General features: G+C 34.9%; 1 protein-coding gene across 2 annotated transcripts in view; it reads left to right on the forward strand.

Annotated features, from left to right (window-relative positions):
- Nucleotides 1–9,961: 9,961 nt before the first annotated feature.
- LOC123536315 (uridine 5'-monophosphate synthase-like) overlaps nt 9,962–12,878 on the forward strand; it is a 36,136-nt gene continuing 33,219 nt past the window's right edge. For both annotated transcript variants that reach the window (XM_053528164.1, XM_053528165.1), the window contains exon 1: nt 9,962–10,127. In XM_053528164.1, the coding sequence (XP_053384139.1) occupies nt 9,981–10,127 (147 nt within the window). In that variant the 5' untranslated portion in view covers nt 9,962–9,980. The remainder of the gene's footprint in view (nt 10,128–12,878) is intronic.

A 12,878-nucleotide genomic window follows, 5' to 3' on the forward strand; every position in this document is an offset into this window, starting at 1 on the left:
AGTTTTGTATTGTGACAGAAAGGAACATTGTTATTTCATTGTTATAACTGCGGAAAAGTTTTGTTTAAAAAAAATCATAAAAATTATTCTTTATGAATAAGAGATGAATTGTAACACTGCGCTTCAAAGAGCTCAAAAATCTTTAGAAAATATTTCAATAATACTTTGATGATTTTAGATGGATTTTTGATTGGTGTTAATGATTTTTTTCAACGGAGTGAAAAATTAGATTAATTAGTTTGTCGTCAATTTATGTCCTATTTCAACACATTCGCTGGAAAGTCATTGCTTAATTAATGTCAATAAAATTTCTAGTTTTGATATGAAACAATGGCTCGCTCTCTGCAAGTTCATTTTTTATAAAAGTTATCAATCTGCGACGTGAAAAGCTGCCGACAAGTAAAGTCGTTTTGCGCTGGAATTTGCAGGAAAGTCGGTCACAGAGAAATTACTGTGTTCTTTTAGCAAAACGATGCGAAGATGCTGTAATAGGATGTAAAAATACGATGATAGCAACCTTTCGTGTTGTATTTTTTTCGTTTTCACACAGTATCACACAATCGTCCCGTCAGCCTAAAGTACGATAATTCTATGTTAATCGTAAGTTTGCCCTTAGGTAGAGGGGCGACATTGGGATAATACGATGCTAAAACGCAAAATTACGGTGCGAACGTTCGCTATTGATATTGCTTAATGTTTTCACGTTTTCGTATTGTATCATAATGCTATCTCGTCCTATCTTCACACCTTCGCATTGCAGCCCTTACCATTCTACATGGTGAAAGGGTGAAACAACGATGCCTTAAACGGAACACCGTAGAAATGTGATTGGTCGAAAAAGATACATATGTTGTGTCATAGAATGTGAAACTGTTTAATAGTGTGCAGAATGTGTTGGTGTTTCTAAAGTTACTTCATAATTTGAAAATTGAAATCATCGGAAAAGCCTAAATATGTCTTGTTTTCGAAAATGTTGCCTAGTTCTCTGCATATGTTAAATAGGCGCGCGCATGCGGCCTAAGACATTCTTTTTTAGAATAAAATGTGTCTGTTTCCATATTTTAGTACTAGATCTTTGGGAAACGAAAGATATAATTTGCTAAACAGACATTTTGATATCATTTCATAATGCAAGTCTATGTGAATTCAATTTGTATATGGCAACCTAAAGACAAATCAGTCACAAGATAAAATATGTTCTAGAAGACTTCAACTTCTTTTCCCTAGCGTGGGTCAGTGCAGCTGTGGTAGTGGTACCAACGATATCATTCGGAAATGGTTACTTGTCTTTCGGCAGTTCTTACTTTTCATTTATAGTGACAAGTTTCTTTTTATTCTGATGATGTCACTTTAGCATTGGTTTATATTCATTTTTTGATGTGGTTCGATCTTTATTGGCTGTTACCGGCAAACTGATATTCACATTTTTTTTGAAAATTCATACTTTCCACGAACCATCATGGCTTCCATTTCGAAATTGTCAATTTTCCCCCATCTGGATGTGGAGGTCCTTCGAGTGGCATCAAACGGTGTCTATACTTCACAACTTTTTCATTTTGCAAGAGCGTGTTCAAAGTTAAAGAATTTAAATCATAGATATCTTCGGAAGGCTTTCACTGAATTTCACTACAGATCGTCCCAACTTTTAAAGAAATATAACACAAACCTTTTACATGTATTAGTCAGTTTATCAAACGACACAACCCGTCACAAGATATTCTAGTGCGCCTGTGCTGCTCTTAATTTCAGTTATCTTAGTCTCGAGGCAATCAAATACAACACGTGCCATAATTCCTATTCACTACAGACGAGGGACAACGGTGTATCTTATTACAGTGACAAAGGCACTAACTTAAACTGACTAATGGATAAAGAATAAATTTAAATTAATGAGTGCGTTTTACAACCAACTTTGCTGCAGATTTAACAATATCCCTTTTTGGAAAACTCCTGCGCAGATTTGTTGCGTAAACCAAGTCGTCAATTACTCTTTTTCTTTAAATTGATAAATGTTGCATTAACGAGCAGATCGACATAGAAACCACCCACAAGAGAAATGATGATATAGATCATAATTACTTATCTACGAGGGCCATTCAATAAATGATGCAACTGCTCTGACACTTTTTAAAGTATAGTGCATAAAAAGAATATTGAATAAATACAAAGTTGATTCCTCACCTTGTTTGATGTTTATTAGAAAATACGAGGAGAAAATAAACCAAATTCCATAGATAAGTATTTAGGATGGTATGGTGGTCACGATCTTCTCCAATTTAACGAGAAACTACCATTTTCCAGTATTGCTTTATTTATTTATAGTTCGACTATTCGAAAGAATAACGAGGGCAATGGCCGCCCTGCATAGGCGTTGGGAAGAGGTTTATGAGGTTCAACATTTTCTTTATTAGTTAAGATGTTTTATTGAAATATGCTCTTAGTGGCAATGTTCGTTAGTGTGATAATTTGACTCTGAAATGTCTGTCGCATGTCATTTAAGGGTCCCCTCGGGAGCACAATAAATTTTTGATAAATTGTTCACCTTCTTTATTGTGTTGATGGCTGCACTTATTTCTTCTTTGGAAACTAATGATATATCATTATTATTATTTATTAACTGCTTCAATGGCATATAGTTATTAATAACGATTTCACAAAAGCTGTAGTCTTAGGCTGGGTCATCTTCTACGGATGTATACTTGTCAAAATGATTTTAAACCTTGTACAATATTTTTGCCTGAATAAGTCTCTCCACCAACATTTAAATCTGTAATAAATCTGCTAGAAGTTTTCATTTGTATATAATCACTTATATGTTCTAGTTTCTAAAAACATACATTTTGTTCTGCTTTTTGACGTATGGGTAATCCAATTCTTAGGTTTTTCATCAAATACTATTTATTGTTTCCTCTTGTGTTTGTAAAGTGGCTGTTGCAGATCATTAGGCCATATGTATTATCAGCATTCCATTCTATCAATTTTGTATTTCTTTTCTTTTGTGCCCTTTTTATGGTCAATTCACTGAGTACTTGACAGTCGTTTATTACAATTTCTTTCTTCAGCATTTAACTCGGTGTTATAAAAACATTTTTGTTTGTTTTTGTTGAGTTTAAAGAGACACCGGCCCATTTCAGGACATCTTGCGAGTTTTCCAGCTTTTGGTGGTACAGGAAGATCTTAATTATTCCTTCGGGCATAGTTCCAAGAATGGGTGGACACCTGATTAGAACCGCCGGCCTTCAAGCTGGATGGCACTTGTTTTTAACCTTGATCGCAGTGTACAAGATTTTGTCAACCTTATTCCAGTTTACTTTTGAGTTGACGTTTATATTAGACCGACCGAGTAGAATTTCTTTCAACTGCTGCCTTTGCCACTGTAATATTTAGTGTCTATAATGGTAGGACAGTGATCTGAAATATTAATGTTTATGTTTTAATTGACAGATTTCCTTGAGATCTTTTCTCTTATGTGTTCATTATAGATAAAATACAACACAAATGTACTTAATTTCACTACAATTTGATAACAGTTGTTTTTACACAGTGATACATGAGGCTACATTCGTTCATCATGTCTTTAATTGATTCTTTCACTCTGTTTACAGTTTTCTTTTAAATTTTCATTTATGTCGCCTCCAAATAATATTTAATTGGTTATATGGTATTTTGTACAGTTCCATTTATTTCATCAATTCTTTAAATTTACTGGTGCGAACCTTATTTTCTCTAAAGGGCAGGTAATTATATGTACTTCCTAACAAAAGGGATATAAGGTGTTTTGGCATATTTCAAGACATTGTGTGCCTGAACTACCATCTTGTATTGTACTAACAATATGGTTGATATTAATTTTCTCTAAATAATTCCAGCTCCATCATACCCACAAATGTATTTTATTAAAACTGTCTATTCCTTTCCCTGTTGAACATATGTTTGTTGATTTCATCCAACAGATCGATTTGAAAATGAAACAACCGAAGTCCTTATACTCAAATTGAATCTACATTCTGCTTTTCAAGAAGATTGCTGGTTGCAAGGCTACTAATTCTTAATTTTGACATTAAATGACAAAAGTTTCAGTTGCTGGTGCTCTTTACCTATCGTTGTGTTTTCAGTTGTATGGTGTGTGACAAAAAAGGATCGCTTAACACTCCTCAGATCTCCTATATTATAATTGTTGGGGAGTATGGCAGGAGGATGTTTTGTGGGATTGGCACATACTGTCGCTGTTAACCAGTACTTAATTACTTCCTCTACTTGTGATGTTGGTGTGTCTATTGGGGTCTCGTCCTCGTCTTCATGTATACTGTTTGCTATGTATTTATTCCTTCATTAAGGCAATATTTGGTGCTGTCCTACACTAATCTCTTTATTCTATTGGTCGGTTCATTCTGGGGTTGTTCATAATTTTCGACGTTGAAAATGTTCATGAGTGTTTCGTCTTTTCTCACATTTTTACTACTTTTGTTGTTAGCTACTTGTAATTTATTATTGTCCTCAATATGTGTTTTCTGATTACTTTTTCATGTTCTTTCATCAATAAATGTTTACTAGAATTTCCCATTAATAAGAAAAAAATGTTGTTGTTTTTTTTTTTTTTTTTTTTTTTTTTTTTTTTTTCATTTTTTATATTTGCAACCTGTAAATTGTTTGTTGTTCATGTACTCAGTTTTTCTTTGCAATAATTGTAATGTTCATTCATATTCAATTTTCTGTGCTCTGATTTTTATCTCGATTATTTGAAGGATAAGCAGAGTTGTTCGATTCACCCGTGGGTCCCGATTTGGTTAAGTTTTGTATGTAAGTTGGTATCTCTTGTGTGAATGAATGATGATAAACTGACTTACACTACATAGGTTAAATAATTAATCAATAATAAATGACATGTGTAGGATGCATTTCATTTTGCTGACATTGATTTGATTATTTCTCTGTGATTACTGCACATATATATATGTGAAAGTTGTCTTGATTGTGAATTAGCTGATTGTGATGAGATTGGTGTAAATAGTATTGTGAAATATTTGCATTTTGTTTGTATTTTTTTGGCGTAGCTGTCTGAGCCAACTTTTGACCTTCTTAAAGAACCAATAAAAAATGTAAATGTATAGTTATTCAACTAATAAAAAAGTGGGACTGGTCAGAAATTAAAACACGCTTACTTTTAATTTGCTGAAATTAGTAAAGTTTCGTTACATTTCAACATAATAACATTAAATACTGGCTCTAATGACGTTTATCGGAGAGCATGAAAATATTATTGGAGTTTTACCTGAATGGTGATTGGTTTTTAATACATCAATCTTAGAACTCCAAACTTGTGTAACTATTTTTGCACGTTGTAGTTCATGGTGAGTTCGGTTATGCGGATTGATTTCCACCGCTTTATTAAACTAACAGTCTCAAATGCAAGTGTTTGATATTACTGTAAGAACAGAACAGCACAAAACCATTTAACCAAATAGATTCTACTTTCTGCGAAAAAAAAATCACCCTTATTTTTGGCTGGCATTTACCTAAAATTGACGCAAGATTTACAATGGGGTAGGGTTAGGTAGTTTGAAATATCTATCAAAATAGGTCAGGTTTGGTTTTGATATTTTCCTGACTGATACATATATAGTAATAAGCTCTAACTGAAATAAAAGTTTTCAAGATAGCATTTTATATTATCTAGAAACTATAAATTAAAACAAAAAGAACAAAAAATATCAAAATTTACCATTTTTTAACAGTTTTTTTTCTTAATAAATCTCTTAGATGCACGGAGACCCCTACTTTTTTATTTCCATTTTGAAGCATTTTTGTGTGTCATTGAAAATCTGAACGTCAGAATTTGTTTTGTAGATCTAAATACGTTTTTTTCCATTGAAAATAAAGTTGGTGGGGTAATTATGTCAACATGTAAAAATGAAAGAGATTTGTTATTGACATTTATACTTATATAGTACTGACATCACCTCGTTTTCATAATAACCTGTAAGACCTGAAATCCTATGATATTAAGTGGGATATTATATGTTTTATGAAATACCACCATTTTTTCAATTTTACAAGTATTCAGAAATGCTTAAACAGTGGGTGAAGAAAATGCCCTATAAAATAAAAACGAGTTTGGTGACCTGTGTTTTTTCTTCTCTTGTTTATCTTGGAAACTAATGTTCTTCAAGTTGACAGAGTATGAAAAATTTTTAACGTTAGAATAAATTCGTTCCTACATCCTTAAGTCACAAAATGCAGTCAATTTGCTGGTATATCTACTGAAAAGTGTCAGAAATGCAACATTAATATAAAATTACACAGGAATATTCGAACTCTTTTGTTAAATGTCATAATTTTGTCAAGAACGAAGTAATGGTTTTACTTCCTTCTCGTAAGCTGGCTTTTGTGTTAATTGTTTCGGAATCACCCGGCGAATGCTTTTTGTTTGTTTGTTTTGTTTTTGTTTTGGGTTTAACGCCGTTTTTCAACAGTATTTCAATCATGTAACGGCAGGTAGTTAACCTAACCAGTGTTCCTGGATTCTGTACTAGTACAAACCTGTTCTCCTCAAGTAACTGCCAACTTCCCCACATGAATTATCAGAGGTGGAGGACGAATGATTTTAGACACAATGTCTTTTATCAAATCGTCACGCCACCCCGCGATCCGTAGACCAACGCTCTCCCTATTGGGCTAATTAAGCGGGCGGGCTCCCGGAGAATGCATGCCTTGAACCAGGTTATTGTTGTATGTTTAGTTTGGTCGTCTTGTTTGTTCTGGTGTTGGTCCGGTACGATTTTCGTTCTTTGATGTAATGAAAAACAAACACTTTTTTTAAAATGTATTGTGAATAACAGCGGTGACAGATCTGTGTTTATAAAGATTAATACTATACCAATCAATCAAGCCTAGAAAACCACTATCACCAACAATGATTTTTTTATACACATCAAAGTACTCAGTCACTGTCTACACTCCAAATACACTGATGCACTTTCCTTTTCACTATTGGACTTTGAACATTAATCCAATGGGTGATTTAAGTTACTGAAAATTGTCTTTCTTGGCTCGCCCAAATTTGAGAAAATATTTTTTTCAGAACCACAAGCTTTAAACATTTGCCAACAATTTTATATTTGTTATACTATTATGAGTGTCTACCTCTTGAAATGTATATGCCTCTCGTTTTGCTATCACCCTACTAAATCTTTAAGGCTGGATAATTAAATGATCCATCAAAATAAGTTCGTTTTGTTATATTTCACCTCTGAGAGTTAATATAAACGCGCAAAAAGAGAGCTAATAGGCAAGATCGTCATCTATACTCCCTCAACATGTTATCTGATTTTGAAGTTGGAAAAAATCGGATGTCTCTTCCTCCTTTTAAAATCCATGATATCTCCATGCTTCCATAAGCAATAGCAAATAAAATGAGACTTCGTTTTAAGAACAATATAAGAGAATATGTTATGGTTTCATTACATTTTGATAACCTAACTTATTATAGTATTTTCTTTGCATATATATAAATACCATAGATCTACATTGGTGATAACTGGACTATAACATAGTCAAGATCCGGTTACTGGACACTTCTTCTTCTTATTCTTCCACCATCACTGGCCACATTCAAGTAACTGAATCTTCTACCATGAGGTTACGCAAAAGGGGAAGAATAACGTTAAAAGTTAGAATAGTACAGTTAAAAGCAAAGGACAGAAGTTAGAAAAAGAGTGTGGCGAGTTTACTCTTAAAGACCTCGGCCGAGCCGGCTGACTGGATGTACGGTAGCAGCTGGTTCCACTCCCGGATGGTACTGGGAAAGAAGGACTGTTGTCTGAAGGTGGAGCTAGCATATGGAACCATGTAGAGTTTGCACTAGACTGTTTAAGATGTTTATGAAGGATTTTTTACTGACTTATGGAAATTACCTGATTTATAATTTTGTACATCATGATTGTTTTTTGTTTTTGTTATTAAGATCTTCCAGTATTTCTGTGACACTTGAACAGTAGTCCTATCGGTGTATGACAAATCTTTCACTCCTCCTTTGTATCATTTCTATTTTCTGTATGTCGCCTTTCTCGTATGGAACCCAGACACAGCTTGCACATTCCACTGTTGGTCTAACCATGGCTTCATATGCTGTCTCTTTTGTCTTTGAAGGGGCGATGTTCAGGTTTCTTCTTAAGAATCCAAGGGTGTTGTTTGCCTTTGTTGTTATCGTGAAAATATATTGACCCCAGTCAAGGATGGTGTTGACTGTGCACCCAAGGTATTTGGCAGAGTTAGAATGTTAAACTGTGAGATGATATTTGTTTCTGATACGTTTTTTTTCTTTCTTGAGATGAATAAGACATTACATTTGTTTGGATGGAATTCCATTCTCCAGTTTCTTTCCCAGTTGGCTAGTAAATCTCAATCATGCTTAAGTGTTTTACAGGCTCCACTTTTACGAAAAAACTTAAGTAATTGCTTAGCTAAGTCTGTTATTTCATATGTTTGTTTTTTTACCCTTCATGCGTCTTCAGTGTTGACTTTTTCATCTATATCAGAACCGTACATGACTATTTCGTAGATCAAAACACAATTCTGTATTTTACTGAGAACGATGATATAGAACTAGCAGATACTTAAGTTCGTTATATCGTGTCTAAATAGAAATACCATATTTGCGTGAATGAAATAAGTATTGCAGACAAATACTAATAACCATATCATAATTAGCACCGTTTTGAAATAACAGACTTAACTAAGTAATTACTTAAGTATTTTCGTGAAATCGGGTCCTGGTCATTTTCAACTACTAGATAGGTGATGACATCATCAGCAAAGAGTCTTACAGTGGACTGGAGTCCCTCCTGGATGTCATTTATATAATAGAGGAAGACGCTCAGACCAAGCACTGACTCCTGTGGAACGCCAGACTGGGCACTGACTTGATCTGACCACTTGACTTTGGCTGTATCCGTTTCTTTGTTTTCACATAGTGGTGGAGCTAGTGGTGGAGCTTGCGTATCAGCATGCCGCGGCAGACCTTATCGAACGCTTTAGCAAAGCCCACTACGAGGATATCTGCGCCTATTTTCCTTCTTCAAGATTTTTGGATATATCGTCAATGAACACCGGAAGTAACGTGTCTCGAGCTTTTGGTGTTTTCTAAATCAATGCTGCAGTTGGTAAGGATTCTCTGCATGATGCATTATGTAGCTGGTGATGATATGTTCTAGAACGGATATGCAAGTGAATGAGATTGGCCTGTATTGTAATTTGATACGTCGTGCTTGTTACTCCTTTTTACAAGAAACTTTATTTTACGTCGTATAACAAATAACATTAGCTCATGAGCTATTTCCCGACAAACAACAGAAAACAGAAAATAATAAGAATAAAACGGCTTAAAGGAAAGATAAGCGGATAGTTAAAGCATTTAAAAACATTTACGTTGCAGGGGTTAAGAATGACATAGTTATATGATTAAAACAAACTTAAATGCATGCACTTAGCATATATAAGTACAAACCTGTAAAAAATGGAAGCACATAAGTAAAGGGGAAATTGACAAACATATAATTAATATACTAGTACAGTGTGAGTTAATTGTATAGAATGTGCTAACTTCTGCTGTTTCTCCATTATTCAGGAATAGTTCCAGTACTGTAGGATACGTTTAAGATGGTAGTAAGAATAGGTGCAATTTCTTTTTAGCAGTTCTTTAAGTATTCGTGGTTTAATTTCGTCTTGGCCATCGGCTTCGTGTGGATTTAGTTGTTCTAGTAGTTTCTGGACAGCTTTGACTGTGATGACAATATCTTGGGCTATTAAGACACTAGTGCAAAGTTTCGGTCTCTGGTATTTTGTTTCTATATATAGACTTGGACCAATGGTGTCAGGTGTTAAAATTGTACTTTGCGGAGCACATCTGGGCCTGGCTACTGGCCGCACGGAATATCGTACCATGGTACGGAATATAGCCCCTTCCGCAAACCGAAACCAAAATGCAAGTGGAAAGTCGGTTAGAAGATTTAATCCTAAAACTATTTGACATCGAAGGTGTAAAGTTTGGAGACTTTAAACTGAAAAGTGGGATTCAGTCACCTGCATATTTTGATCTGCGTGTCATTGTCTCTTATCCAAAGCTTATGGTAAAATATTGCTTTGTCATTTGTTTTCGCGATTCAAATTTTTAAGCAGTGCTCATTGTACATGGTCAGGCACTGTTATTATTTTTTTCATAGACTTCCATTATAAGTAATGAACCCATCAGATGCCCCAAAATTGAGAAATGACCAATAAAATGTGATTCTTTCAGTGACATAGTTAAAAAATTTGTGCATGATGTATACTCCTTTCTCATGGTACTGGGGCTTCCATGATACCGGTGTAAACAGTTTTCTCGCGAGACTTTTATGTTAGCCCCGCCTGCTGGATGTTGACATAATTAGCAGAGTAAACCCGAAGCCACTCTTCCGTATCGCACATTATTTTGTGAAAATGTAAGGATTACTGGTGATTTATTTACCTTTTAATTAAAAACTTCTGAAACATGATTTTTTCACCTTTGGTCCCCACCCCATGTGTCAAAAAAACATCTGTATCTCCTGTAAACAATTTTTATCATCTGGAATTTTTAGCGAAAATAACGTCTGACAGAATGCTGATGACGTCACCAAACCGGAAGCCATGTTGTTTCTAAATTTAGGTCATTTCTTAGAAATGAAAGTATGGCAAGCCGTTAAGGCAAAATTAATGGAATTACAGCAATATGTAAAATATAATGATACCCAATTAAGCCCCAGTTGATATATATATGGGTCTGTCATTTAAAAAAGATTTTAATGTATATTCTCACAAGATAACTTTGTTACTCTTTAAACTTACCTGAAGTATTGAGAAATATTAATATCATTGTGTATCAGGCTTTCCATAGTTGACACTTTTTAGCTCACCTGTCACAAAGTGACAAGGTGAGCTTCTGTGATCGCGCGGTGTCCGTCGTCCGTCAGTCTGTGTGTCCGTCCGTCCGTAAACTTTTGCTTGTGACCACTCTAGAGGTCACATTTTTCATGGGATCTTTATGAAAGTTGGTCAGAATGTTCACCTTGATGATATCTAGGTCCAGTTCGAAACTGGGTCACGTGCCATCAAAAACTAGGTCAGTAGGTCTAAAAATAGAAAAACCTTGTGACCTCTCTAGAGGTCATAATTTTGAATGGATCTTCATGAAAATTGGTCAGAATGTTCATCTTGATGATATCTAGGTCAAGTTCGAAACTGGGTCACGTGCGGTCAAAAACTAGGTCAGTAGGTCTAAAAATAGAAAAACCTTGTGACCTCTCTAGAGGCCATATATTTCACAAGATCTTCGTGAAAGTTGGTCAGAACGTTCATCTTGATGATATCTAGGTCAAGTTCGAAACTGGGTCACATGCCTTCAAAAACTAGGTCAGTAGGTCAAATAATAGAAAAACCTTGTGACCTCTCTAAAGGCCATATTTTTCATGGGATCTGTATGAAAGTTGGTCTGAATTTTCATCTTGATGATATCTAGGTCAAGTTCGAAACTGGGTCATGTGCGGTCAAAAACTAGGTCAGTAGGTCTAAAAATAGAAAAAAACTTGTGACCTTTCTAGAGGCCATATATTTCACAAGATCTTCATGAAAATTGGTCAGAACGTTCACCTTGATGATATCTAGGCCAAGTTTGAAACTGGGTCACGTGCCGTCAAAAACTAGGTCAGTAGGTCAAATAATAGAAAAACCTTGTGACCTCTCTAAAGGCCATATTTTTCATGGGATCTGTATGAAAGTTGGTCTGAATGTTCATCTTGATGATATCTAGGTCAAGTTCGAAACTGGGTCACGTGCGGTCAAAAACTAGGTTAGTAGGTCTAAAAATAGAAAAACCTTGTGACCTCTCTAGAGGCCATATATTTCATGAAATCTTCATGAAAATTTGTCAGAATGTTCACCTTGATGATATCTAGGTCAAGTTCGAAAGTGGGTCACGTGCCTTCAAAAACTAAGTCAGTAGGTCAAATAATAGAAAAACCTTGTGATCTCTCTAGAGGCCATATTTTCCATGGGATCTGTATGAAAGTTGGTCTGAATGTTCATCTTGATGATATCTAGCTCTACTTTTAAAGTGGGTCACATGCCATCATAAACTAAGTCAGTAGGTCAAATAATAGAAAAACTTTGTGACCTCTCTAAAGGCCATATTTTTCAATGGATCTTCATGAAAGTTGGTCTGAATGTTCATCTTGATGATATCTAGGTCAAGTTCGAAACAGGGTCATGTGCGGTCAAAAACTAGGTCAGTAGGTCTAAAAATAGAAAAACTTTGTGACCTCTCTAGAGGCCATACTTGTGAATGGATCTCCATAAAAATTGGTCAGAATGTTCATCTTGATGATATCTAGGTCAAGTTCGAAAGTGGGTCACTTGCATCAAAAAGTAGGTCAGTAGGTCAAATAATAAAAAAAAAAAAAAAGTGGTGACCTCTCTAGAGGCCATATTTTTCATGGGATCTGTATGAAAGTTGGTCTGAATGTTCATCTTGATGATATCTAGGTCAAGTTTGAAACTGGGTCAACTGTGATCAAAAACTACGTCAGTAGGTCTTGAAATAGAAAAACCTTGTGACCTCTCTAGAGGCCATACCCTTGAATGGATCTTCATGAAAATTAGTCAGAATGTTCACCTTGATGATATCTAGGTCAAGTTCGAAACTGGGTCACATGCCTTAAAAAATTAGGTCAATAGGTCAAATAATAGAAAAACCTTGTGACCTCTCTAGAGACCATATTTTTCAATGGATCTTCATGAAAATTGGTCAAGATTTTTATCTTGATAATACCTAGGTCAAGTTTAAAACTGGGTCACATGAGCTCAAA

Source organism: Mercenaria mercenaria, chromosome 17, assembly GCF_021730395.1.
Source record: "Mercenaria mercenaria strain notata chromosome 17, MADL_Memer_1, whole genome shotgun sequence".
In the NCBI taxonomy this organism is placed as follows: domain Eukaryota; kingdom Metazoa; phylum Mollusca; class Bivalvia; order Venerida; family Veneridae; genus Mercenaria; species Mercenaria mercenaria.